Source organism: Vipera ursinii (genome assembly GCF_947247035.1).
Source record: "Vipera ursinii genome assembly, chromosome: 4".
Lineage (NCBI taxonomy): Eukaryota > Metazoa > Chordata > Lepidosauria > Squamata > Viperidae > Vipera > Vipera ursinii.
The window spans coordinates 3,010,126-3,023,105 of record NC_139514.1 but is presented as its reverse complement, the minus strand read 5'-3'; the positions used below and the strand labels follow the sequence as shown (position 1 = coordinate 3,023,105).

General features: G+C 44.6%; 1 protein-coding gene across 1 annotated transcript in view; it reads left to right on the top strand.

Annotated features, from left to right (window-relative positions):
• P2RY2 (purinergic receptor P2Y2) overlaps positions 1-12,091 on the top strand; it is a 41,079-nt gene extending 28,988 nt beyond the window's left edge. The window contains exon 2 of the mRNA XM_083362162.1: positions 9,582-12,091. Coding sequence (XP_083218288.1) covers positions 9,586-10,662 — 1,077 coding nt within the window. The 5' untranslated portion in view covers positions 9,582-9,585 and the 3' untranslated portion in view covers positions 10,663-12,091. The remainder of the gene's footprint in view (positions 1-9,581) is intronic.
• The last annotated feature ends 889 nt before the right edge of the window (positions 12,092-12,980 follow it).

Genomic DNA, 12,980 nt, shown 5'->3' with positions numbered 1-12,980 from the left:
GTCCCGGTGATTTATATTCGTCAAGGTGGGGTAGGTGTTCTCTTTCCATTTTTCTGCTTATTTTAATTTTTCTTTCTAGTTTGTCTTTGGCAGTGGGTTTTTTTTTTTGTCACGTTGGGCTATGGTTTCTTTTGGTGTGAAGACGGACGCAAAGAATGAGTTACGCAGGTTTGCTTTCTCCCTAAACGCCGGGACTTAAAAACCTGGTTGTTTGAATTGTCTGGCCTGGACTGAGGGATTTTAAATTTTAAATGATATTAATGAAATCAACTTAAATTAAATTAGATTAATTTTAAAATTTTAATTTTTACTGGTATTATGAATTGTGGGCTTGTACTGATTTAATTTCATTTTATTCTCTTTTTGTACTGTTTTAACTGCCCTCTGAACCGCCCTGAGTCCTTCGGGAATAGGGCGGTATATAAATTCAACTAATAAATAAATAAATAAATAAATAAATTTGCTTGTTACTTCCTTGCCATCCTCTCTCTTTAGTGGACCTACAGTTCCTTTTTTCTTATTATTTTATTTTATTTTATTTTTTATTTTAATTCCATTTATATCCCGCCCTTCTCCGAAGACTCAGGGCGGCTTACAAGCTTAGCAGTAGCTTTCATTCTATGTATATGCCTGCTTGTTAGGGCTTTCACACACACACCCCAAGCGGCATTATTACAAAGTCAGCTTAATTGCCCCCAACAATCTGGGTCCTCATTTTACCTACCTGGGAAGGATGGAAGGCTGAGTCAACCTTGAGCCTGGTGGGACTCAAACCTGCACTAATTGCAGGCAGCTGGTGTTACTCAAGGAGGCATTAGCCCACTGCTCCACCAAGGCTCATTAATATGTTGGAAGAAACTTTTTTGTTATTATCCTTGGTTTCCGTTACAAGTCTTTGTTCGTTCTGAGCCTTTGCTTTCCTGACTTCATCTTTGCAAGTTCTGGATGTCTGCTGATCATCGGCCTTAAGTTACGTGACCCTCTTTCCATTTTTTTTTGCATTTGTCCTTTTTTTGTCTTTCAGTTTGTCAGCGAGATCTTTGTGCAGCCGTGCTGGTTTCTTCTTGAATTTCTTGTTGTTTTTCTTTTTCAGTGGTATTGTGTTGGTCTGGGCTTTTATGATTGCATTTTTCAGAGTTTCCCACGCTTCTTGGGTTGTTCTCTCCCTTTAGGATTTTCATCCACGGGATCCTTCCTAGGTTCTCTCTGAGTCAGCTCTTTTGAAGTTTAAGACCCTGGTTGGATTGTTTTCTCTTGCTAGTGTTTGCATTATATTAAATTCCAGTATGATGTGGTCGCTTTCGCCCCAGGTTCCGGCAACTTCAACTCCCTCTATCGCTTCTTCTTTATTAGTAAGAATTAAGTCCAGTATAGCTTTACATCTAGTTCCCTTCTCCACCTTTTGGATGACAAAGTTGTCGGCTAGGTTGGTTAGGAATCTGTTTGATCTCCCGCTCGCTGCAAAGCTTTTCTGTAGAATAGAATAGAATAGAATAGAATAGAATAGAATAGAATAGAATAGAATAGAATAGAATAGAATAGAATAGAATAGAATAGAATAGAAGATGGGATAGAATAGAATAGAATAGAATAGAATAGAATAGAATAGAATAGAATAGAATAGAATAGAATAGAATAGAATAGAATAGAATAGAATAGAATAGAATAGAAGATGGGATAGAATAGAATAGAATAGAATAGAATAGAATAGAATAGAATAGAATAGAATAGAATAGAATAGAATAGAATAGAATAGAATAGAATAGAAAATATGGAATGGAATGGAATGGAATGGAATAGAATAGAATAGAATAGAATAGAATAGAATAGAATAGAATAGAATAGAATAGAATAGAATAGAATAGAATAGAATAGAATAGAAAATATGGAATAGAATGGAATGGAATGGAATGGAATGGAATAGAATAGAATGGAATGGAATGGAATGGAATGGAATAGAATAGAATAGAATAGAATAGAATAGAATAGAATGGAATGGAATGGAATGGAATGGAATGGAATGGAATGGAATGGAATGGAATGGAATGGAATGGAATGGAATAGAATAGAATAGAATAGAATAGAATAGAATAGAATAGAATAGAATAGAATAGAAAATATGGAATAGAATAGAATAGAATAGAATAGAATAGAATAGAATAGAATAGAATAGAATAGAATAGAAAATATGGAACGGAACAGAACGGAACAGAACAGAACAGAATAGAATAGAATAGAATAACCACAGAGTTGGAAGGGACCTTGGAGGTCCTCTAGACCAACCCCCTGCTCAAGCAGGAAGCCTATACCATTTCAGACAAATTGTTGTCCAATCTCTTCTTAAATACATGCAATGCAGCAGTCATGGTCTTCTGCAGATACTGACACTCCCTTAACCTCAAAAAAACTTGCTTAGCAATGGAAATTTGGTGCTCATTTGCAGTTGTACGTCGAGGACTCCCTATCATTTTTTGTTGTTGTTGTTGTTAGCTGCGAAGTCGTGTCCGACCCATCGCGACCCCCTGGACAACGTTCCTCCAGGCCTTCCTGTCCTCTACCATCTTCTGGAGTCCATTTAAGCTCAGGCCTCCTGCTTCAATGACTCCATCCAGCCACCTCCTTCTCTGTCGTCCCCTTCTTCTCTTGCCCTCAACCTTTCCCAGCATGAGGCTCTTCTCCAGTGAGTCCTTCCTTCTCATTAGGTGGCCAAAGGATTTGAGTTTCAGCTTCAGCCCTGTACACCGCCCTGAGTCCTCAGGGAGAAGGGCGGTATAGAAATATTAATAAATTAAATTAAATTAAATTCAGGATCTGGCCTTCTAAAGAGCAGTCAGGGTGGATCTCCTCTAGGACTGACCGGTTTGATCGCCTTGTATCATTTAGCAATTGTGAAGCAGAATGGAGCACATTGAGCAGCTCTGCCTTATCCTGTGCACCCAGTGCGACCTTCATCCTTTCACATGTACCTTGGACAGCCTTGCAAAACCTTTCCCGTTTATGCACCGGGATTCCAAAATCCAAAATTCCCAGCCCGAGGCCAGCCAGGGAGGTGTAGTCCCAGGATATCTGGAGCATGCCCGTAGGGGAAAAGGGTCAATGAAACGCCTGCCAAAACAACTGTGAGATCCAGCGTGGGAATAAAAATAATGTCTCTAACCGCTGTGCCCTTAGGGACTCCTATTCATCTTAGCTGCTGGGTGGAAGCTGGAGGTGTCAAGATACCACACACAGACCCACAGCCATTGTGCTGTTCTGGCAGATTTGTGGTTGCCTACTTCAAGTCTTGGTGGGGGAAGGGTCTTCTTCAGAAGAACGGCTGGGGGAATCTGTTTGTATTTAGACCCTCCAACGTGCCAGTTTTCTGGCTTCCCAGGCTCTGGAAAACTCAGGGCAATGTTTTAATGATCAGCAGCAAATAAATTCGGGAACAATCCCATCCTCCTCATCCAATTTGTTCCAAGTAGTCCTCGATTTACAATAGATCAAATAATAATAATAATAATAATAATAATAATAATAATAATAATAATAATAATAATAATAATAATAATAAATAATAATAATAATAAAGTTGGAAGGGACCTTGGAGGTCATCTAGTCCAACCCCCTGCTCAGGCAGGAAACCCTATACCATTTCAGACCGCTTGAAGTTACAACGGCACTGAAAAAAAAGTGACTTACGACCATTTTTCACACTTTAAACCGTTGCAGCCTCCCCGTGGTCACGTGATCAACATTCAGATGCTTGGCCACTGGCTTGTATTTAACAACGGTCGCAGCGTCCCGGGGTCACGTGACCCGTTTTTGCGACCTTCTGACGAGCGAAGTCAACGGGGAAGCCAGATGCACGTCACCACCGTGTGACTAACTTGAACAACCGCAGAGATTCGCTTAACGACCATGACAAGGAAGGTTGTTAAAATGGGGCAAAACTCACTTAACAACTGTCTCCCTTAGCGATGGAAAATTTGGGCTCAATTGACGGCTGTAAGTCGGGGACTGCCTGTACCTATAACCGTGTTTATCAAACCTGGCAACCTTAGGAAGGGGTAGACCTCACCTCCCAGAATTCCTTAGCCAGCAAGGAACTCTGGGAGTTGAAGTCCAGCTGTCTTATATACAAGGTTAAGCAAAGGTGTGGTCTGCAAGCCATTGCCTTGACTTTTTTCAGCCTCGCTGGTCTGGGACGATGGGAATGGTAGTCCCATGTAGTTTGAGGGGCTGCAAATTTGTCTAGAACGTGAAGGTTTCACAACCAAGGCAGGATATTGAGGTGAATTTGAAAACACAGGTACTCCTTAACTTGTGACACTCGTTTAGTGACAGCAGCCCTGACAAAGCGACTTACGACCCCTTTTCACCCTTAAAAACGTGGCCGTGTCCCAATAGTCACGCGATCAGAATTCTGACCGACTCACATTGATGACGGTCACGTGGTCCCCTTTTTGCCACCTTCTGACAGGCAAAGCCAAGCCGGATTCACTTAACAACCGTGTTACTAACTTAACGGCTGCAGTGATTTGCTGAATGACGGTGGGGAGAAAGGTGGTAAAATAGGTCGTAAGGAGCAGCAAAGGCTTCCAGCCGGCCCCGTTTTCCTGTTCTGCTCCTCGGCTGCAGTAGGAGACAGGCAGCTCATGAACCCCACCACAAATATTCTTATTATCGCACTCCCACAGTCCGCTGGAAAATGTCCCCGGAAAGCCCAGTGGCCTTCTCTTTTGCCCCCGCGACGAGACCCACACCTTCCTCCCCAGTTTGGTGAATTATGCACCCCTGGCAGAATTTGCAGAAGCCAGGCACGCCGATGCCAACCCTCGCCCACCCCTTCACCCCCGGAAAGGCAGCCTTGAGAAACGGAGAAGGCCATCTCTGAGCTATCAAAACAGTGGCGGATTGTGAAGTCAACAACAATCCACAATCCAAGCCTCTCTGGGGCCGTGGAGGAACAATGCTGGCCTTGTTGCAAGCGAGGAAACTTGCAAACTGTAGAATTCCTGCGGAGGAGAGGAATACGGCGGCCTCTGGCCAAGAAACAGCCTTTTGCCGATTCCAATTCTTGCTTTCTTTATTCATTGTTTCGCCTTTGGGAAGCTTCAAAGTCTCCCGGGAGATATATCTCGCACCAGACTCGGGATTATTTATTATTTAATTCTTTCTTAACTTTGGTATACTGTATTTTTATTGTATTTGCCCTGCACACCGCCCTGAGTCCTTTGGGAGAAGGGCGGTATAGAAATTAAATTATCATTATTATTATTATTATTATTATTATTATTATTATTATTATTATTATTATTATTATTATTATTATTATTATTATTATATGTCATAGCAGGAAGGGTGGGAGAAAAAAATAATAACAACTTGGGAAAGACTAAAACGCAGGTAGTCCTTGACTTAAAGCAGTTCGTTTAGTGTCCATTCAAAGTTACAACGGCGCCGGAAAATCGTTTTTCACCTTGGCGAGCCTCGCAGCATCCCCGCAATCACGTGATCTGAATTCAGAGCCTGGGAAACCTGTTCGTACTTACGACCACTGCCGTGTCCCAAGGTCACGTGATTCCCCCTTGGGCGACCTTCCGACAGTGGAAAAGCCAGATTCCCTTATCGGTCGTGTTACGAACTGAACAGCGGCAGGATTCAGTTAACGACAGTGGCAAGGAAGGTCGTAAAACGGGGCAAAACTCACTTCATGTCAAGCTGTTAAGATCAGGCGCGATTTCAGTTAACAACCGCTTTGCTTAACCATGGAAATTCCGGTCCCAGGTGTCAGGGGCTACCTGTAATTCTGCCTACCACGGTTGTGTAAACCGAGGCGCAGAATCAAAATCGCGTGAAGTATTATTAGCAGTGCTTCATAAAACCGTAGTAAGGCCACACCTGGAATACGGCATCCAGTTTTGGTCACCACACTACAAAAAAGAGGTTGAGATTTTGGAAAAAGTGCAGAGAAGAGCAACTAAGAGGATTAAAGGCCTGGAGATTAAAACAGACGGAGAACTGGGTATGGCTACTCTAGAGAAATGAAGGACACGGTAGCAGTATTCCAATATTTGAGGGGCTGCCCCAAAGAAGAGGGGGTCAAATTATTCTCCAAAGCACCAGAGGGAAGGGCAAGAAACAACGGATGGAAATTGAACAAAGAGAGAAGCAACCTGGAATTAAGGAGAAACTTCCTAACAGTGAGGACAATTCAACCAGTGGAACAGCCTGCCACCAGAAATTGTGGGTGCTCCAACACTGGAGGTTTTTAAGAAGAGACCGGACAACCATTTGTCTGAAATGGTATAGGGTCCCCTGCTTGAGGGCGGGGGTTGGACTAGATGACCTCCAAGGTCCCCTTCCAGCTCTATTCTGATTGAATTGAATTGAATAAAATAGTTTACTCCTGCTCTCCTTTCCCGCTTGCCTGCTGCTTCCAGGAATGAGGGTGCGTGCACCCTTTGTTCTGCTTTTAGCATCATCTCACAGGTTGCAAACAGCTGTCAAGTATCTTTTGAGAGTTAATAATTAAACCGCAAGACCCGGAAAGAAGCATTTCAAGGCAGGATGGCACACACTGCAGGAATGTGAATTGTGCAACTTGCTTAGAGGGCCCAAGAGACTTTGTCATGTTGTCGCCGTGACCATTGGTGTGTGGTGCAAAGGCAGCGAGGTCTGTACACACACACACACACACACACACACACACACACACACACACACACACAGAGGCCAGAAGTTTCTGCGGTCAAAAAAGAAGCTGAACATATTTTGGGTTTTGCTGTGATCTTGCCGAATTTCAGAAAGCAAAGGCTCCGGAGAACCCAAATTCTCTACCGAAATACAGGCCGTCCTCGATTTACGACTATAACTGAGCCCCAAGTTTACGTTGTTCCGTGAGACATTCGTTAAGCGAACTTTACCCCATTCTACAACCTTTCTCACTACCGTTGTTAAGTGAATCTCCGCAGTCGTTAACGTAGCCACACAGTCGTTTAAGTGGGTCTGGCTTCCCCACTGACTTTGCTTGTCAGAAGGTCGCAAAAGGGGATCACGTGACACATACCCCCGGGACACTGCGACCGTCGTAAATGCGAGTCAATTGCCCAAGCGTCTGAATTTCGAACCACGTGACCACGGGGGTGCTATAACGGTCGTAAGTGTGAAAAACGGCCACAGGTCCCTTTTCCCTGTGCCGTTTTAACTTTGAACGGTCACTAAATGAACTCTTGTAAGTCGAGGACCACCTGTAAAGTTGGCCTCCCTCGCACATAAAAGAACCACAATCACAAAAGCAACTATGGGACGGTAATCCAATAGGTTTTGGGTAGTTTTGCGAGCCTTTTGACTCACGGAAATGAATCCAAAGATAAATATGAAGGTTAAATAATAAAACTACCCACCTTCACGTTATTTTTATCTATACTGGGAAGTGTTAGGGAATATCCCTGGTTGGTACAATCAGAGCCGGGCCTGTTTTTACATGTGATGCACACAAAAAAAAACAGAGCTTTGTTCACACCCTTGCAGCCGCCATCTTGACTTTTTTGACCTCTCCCAGCAAACTTCCTTGTTGCTCATGAAGCTGGAGATATTAACCAGGTGCACCTTTATTCTCAGCAATGGTTTTCCAGGTGGGCCACTTTAATAGAAGTGGACTTCCACTCCCAGAATTCCCCAGCCAGCAAAGGGAATTCTGGGAGATGAAGTCCACCTGTCTTAAAGGGCCCAACTTTGAAAAATCCTGATTTAGAACCACAGCCACGGGATCCCCAGTTCCTTCTAAGCAAAACAAAGAAGAGAAAAGTAATTTGGACAGAAAGTCACGATAGGTATGTTTCCAGTGAGCGTATCCCCTTAAATAAATTTTCCTCCTCCGTTTACGACAAGTGAGCGCAGAATCTCTGTGGCTAAATGAGACAGTTGCTAAGTGAATTTTGCCCCCTTTTGCGACCTTTCTTTCCGCACCGTTGTTAAGGGAATCCCTGCGGTTGTTAAGTCAGTCACACGGTTGTTAAACGAATCGGGCTTCCCCCGTGGTCTTTGCTTGTCAGAAGGTCGCCAAAGGGGATCACGTGAGCCCGGGACACTGCGACCACGTCGTATAAACGAGTCAGTGGCCAAGGGTCCGAATTTTGATCATAGATATGAGTCTGTTCCCAGCTGGATTTTGATCACGTGACCCCGGGGATGCTGCAACGGTCGTTAAGTGTGAAAAACAGTCATAAGCCCCTGTTTTCAGCGCCGCCATAATTTTTGACCGGTTGAGGATTACCTTAATTCAGGGGTCTTCCAACTTGGCCCTTTTATGACTGGTGGACTTCAACTCCCAGAATTCCTCAGCCAGGCACGCGTGCCTGGCTGAGGAATTCTGGGAGTTGAAGTCCACCAGTCACAAAAGGGCCAAGATGGAAGACCCCTGCCTTAATTAATGTGGAAGAGCATTAAGCAAGCTCCCAGCATTTATTTATTTGTCAGATTTATACCGGCAGCGCTTGACTTGCGACCATTGGCTTTGGGCCTGTATAAAGTGGATAACGGCACTGGGAAAAGTGACTTAATGACTGGTCCTCGTGCTTAGGACCGTTGCAGCGTTCCCCTGGTCACGTGATGAAAATTCAGGCGCTTGGCATTCAGGACCAGTGCAGCGTCCCGCCGGTCATGTGATCATTATTTGCCACCGTCCCAAGAAGCAAAGTCAAAGCGGGAATCCGGACTCACTTAATGACTGTGGGATTAACCATTTCCCCATTTCAGGACCTTTCTTTCCGCCGTCGTTACGTGAATCAGTGCAGTTCCTCAGTTAGTAACGTGGTTGTTAAACGAATTTGGCTTCCCTCCCATATTGACTTGGCTTGTTGGAAGCCGGCTGGGAAGGTCCCCTATGGGGGATTATGGGACACCGGGTTGCTGCAACCCTTGTGGACCCATGCTGGGGGCCAAGCACCCCGATTTTGATCACCTGGCCATGGGGACGCTGCAACGGTCGTACGTACGAGGACCAGTGCCTGGCAGTCAGTCACCCCATAACAGCGAAGCACCGCAAGCATAAGGTGGCAGCTGGCATGGAGTTTTGCCCTGTTTCGTGACCTTTCTTGCCACGGTTGTTAAGGGGATCGTGGCAGTTGTTAAGCAAGTAACAGGGTTGTTAAGTGAGACTGGCATCTCCATTGACTTGGCCGGTCGGAAGGTCATAAAATGAAATCACACATGACGCCAGGACACTGCAACCGTCATAAGTATGAGTCAGTTGCCAAGCGTCTGAAGTTCGATCCCATGACCGTGGGGTAGCCGCCACGGTCGTAAGTGTGAAAAACGGTCATGAGTCCCTTTTTTTTTTAGTACCGTTCTAACTTGGAGTGGTCCCTAAACCAAGAGCTTTAAGCTGAGGACTCCCTATATGTTTTCTATCTGTCTAAAGTTATCACGGCACTGGGAAAAGCGACTTGTGACTGGTCCTCGTACGTACGACCGTTGCCCACCCAAAGCCGGACAGGTATTCTGTGTGAATGCAGCCTGTTGTGTGGAGGCAGCATTATATTGGCCCCGTCCCATGCTAACTGTACTCCCTCTGTTTTTCTTCTGGACTCTCTAAGGACGATGGCGAACGTCACCCTATTGTACTCCATGAACGGCAGCGCCAACTCCTCGGACGGCGAGTGCGGCGAGGAGGAACACCCCTACAAGTGCAAGTTCAACGAGGACTTCAAGTACATCCTGTTGCCCGTGTCCTACAGCCTCGTCTTCGTGGTGGGCCTCACCCTCAACCTGCTGGCCCTCTACATCTTCGTCTTCCGCATCAAGACCTGGAACGCCTCCACCACCTACATGTTCAACCTGGCGGTGTCCGACTTGCTGTACGTGGTCTCCTTGCCCTTGCTGGTCTACTACTACGCCATGGAGGACAACTGGCCCTTCAGCGTGGGCTTGTGCAAGATTGTCCGCTTCCTTTTCTACACCAACCTTTACTGCAGCATCCTCTTCCTGCTTTGCATCAGCGCCCACCGTTTCATGGGCATCTGCCTCCCTCTGAAGTCCTTGGAGTGGGGCCAGGTCCGCTATGCCCGTTGGGTGTCCGCCGTGGTCTGGCTAGTGGTGATCGCCTGCCAGTCTCCGGTCCTCTTCTTCGTCACCACCAGCCAGAGGTGCAACAGCATCACCTGCCACGACACATCCGCCAAGGAACTCTTTGACCAGTTCTTCATCTACAGTTCGGTCATGCTGGTCCTTCTCTTCTGCATCCCTTTTCTCCTTCTCATCATCTGCTACTGCATGATGGCCCGGAAACTTCTCCAGCCCACGCGGGGCATCAGCCGGATGTCCAGTTCCAAGAAGAAGTCGGTGAAGATGATCATCATTGTCATGGTGGTCTTCATCATCTGCTTCCTGCCCTTCCACGTCACCCGTACGTTGTATTACTCCTTCCGCAGCTGGGACCTCAGTTGCCCCACGCTCAACGCCATCAACCTGGCCTACAAGCTCACCCGCCCTATGGCCAGCACCAACAGTTGCCTGGACCCCATCCTGTACTTTTTGGCCGGGCAAAAGTTTGTCAAATTCGCTTGCCCCCAGACCCCGGCGAAAAATGGTACCCAGTCAGAGACGAGCACCATCCCCCACTGCGACTTTCGGGGCAGAAACAACTTAGCCATGAAAACCAAAAACACGGTAGCGTAGCCTGTTCTCATTTCTGACAAATATTTCCTGCAAATATTTCCTGATGGGAAGAGGCCGATAACAGAGGAAAGAGATCTGCTCGAATTCTGCAAAGGTGTTTCCCAGCAAAGTTGGTACAAATGGTGCAACAGAACGTGTGGGGGAAAAAAATCACTATTTAAATAACTTTTTTTTTAGAGAGAGAGAGAGAGAGACAGGAACAGAATGCTCTTAAGCACTTATCTAAATTTCCAAGGTGTATCTTGTACCACAGAAGATTAGTTGTGGCTATAACTAGAAGAGATTGTCTCTTGGAAAATTTTTTTAATGTAAATCAGACATTGGCTGGGTTCACACAACACAGAAACAGGGTCAAAATGTGGCTTGGCAAGACGAATGACCAGGGTGGGCCAGTAACAGCTGACGCCGAGGTCTTATCCCTTGTTTGTTCCTAAATATTGTAAATATTCACTGTGTTTGCAATTATGGACAATTTCCCTTATATTAATGTGCCTCTGAGACTCTTTGGAAGGATTTTACTTCTGAGAAACGGAACAGAATAAAAATAACAGTTTTACCAATCCAGTAATATATAGCAGTAATGGTAACCCTCTGAGGTTTGTGATGTGGCAATTCAACCACGGAAGCATAGGCCTCTTAAATAAAATGTGTTAGTCTGAAAAAAAATACCACTAGATGCTGATTTTGGCTAAAATATAGACTTAACACGCCTGTGCTCCTACAATGTTAACGTGTTGTGTGAAGCAAGCCATCGTGCTAAGTCATTCGGGCTGAGTTTACACAACATGCTTAACCCGGTTAAGAAAAGACCTAATGGAAACCTTCATACAATTTGCTAAATTTGGTTAACCTTGATTGAGTTTTTGGTGGCTAAAGGTGTCGTCTTAAACTAAGCAGATTACTACACCAGGTTAATCTAGGGGTGACATGATAGCAGTCATCCAATATCTGAGGGGCTGCCCCAAAGAAGAGTTGGGGGTCAACCTATCCTCCAAAGCACCAGAAGGCAGGACAAGAAGCCACGGATGGAAACTCATCAAGGAGAGAAGCAACCTGGAATTAAGGAGAAATTTCCTGACAGTTGGAACAATTAATCCGTGGAACAGCTTCCCTCCAGAAGTTGTGAATGCTCCAACACTGGAAGTTTTCAAGAAGAGATTCGACAGGCATTTGCCTGAAATGGTTCAGGGCCTCTTGCCTGAACCAAGGGTTGGACTAGATAACCTCTAATGTCCTTTCCAATTCTGTTATTCTATTATTCTGGTTAGCTCTGGGGTCGATTTCAGGCAATGTGATTTATTTGTGGCATTGTAATATGTGATCTGAGCATCGTCACTGACTTCTCTTAACTTGATTTTAACAGGTTACCTGAATTTCTAATATTGTACTCTAACTGATAAAGCATTGCACCAATAATACATGATATTCATTAAACCCTCAATTTTATGGACTTCCATGCAGCAGGTTTTGAATGCAAAGGAGAAAATCCACTTGGACAACATTCATATGTTGTTGTTGTTGTTAGTTGCGAAGTCGTGTCCGACCCATCGCGACCCTATGGTCAATGTTCCTCCAGGCCTTCCTGTCCTCTACCATCTTCAACATTCATATGTTTTCTATAAAATCTGAATATGAGTTAGAAAATCTCTATGCAAATTATGAAAAGATTTACTTAATTATCTACCTTCTGATTTAATGGACATTTGGCTTTAACAGACACACTTTTCCCCCCCTTGATGTGTCCATAAAATTAAGATTTTTAACTAATGGCATTATTTTTTTTCATGGGCTGCAACATTTCAGCTTCCAAGCAGCTGTAGAAAGGAAAATAGAAGGAGTTTTTTCAAACTTGGCAACTTTAAGATGTGTGGACTTCAACTCCCAGAATTCCCAGGCAAGATACAGGCTAGGGAATTCTGGGAGTTAAAGTCTACCTATTCTGAAGTTACCGAGTTTGAGAAAACCTTGATTAAAGGTTTAAGATCTAAACCTCCCTTCACATCCATTTTTACTTCACTGGAAAGTTTTGATTCAGGAAAGTTTGCCCAGTACAGGGAGTCCTCGATTTACAACCATCCATTTGGTGACCATTCAAAGTTAAAATGGCACTGAAAAAGGTGACTTGTGGCTTTTTTCCACACTTACGACCGTTGCAGCATCCCCGTGGTCACGAGATCAAAATTCAGATGCTCGACTCGTATTTACGATCGTCACGTGATCCCCTTTGGCGATCATCTGAGAAGCAAAATCAATGGAAAAAGCCAGATTCACTTAACAGCCATGTTACTAACTGAGCAACTGCAGAGATTCTCTTAACG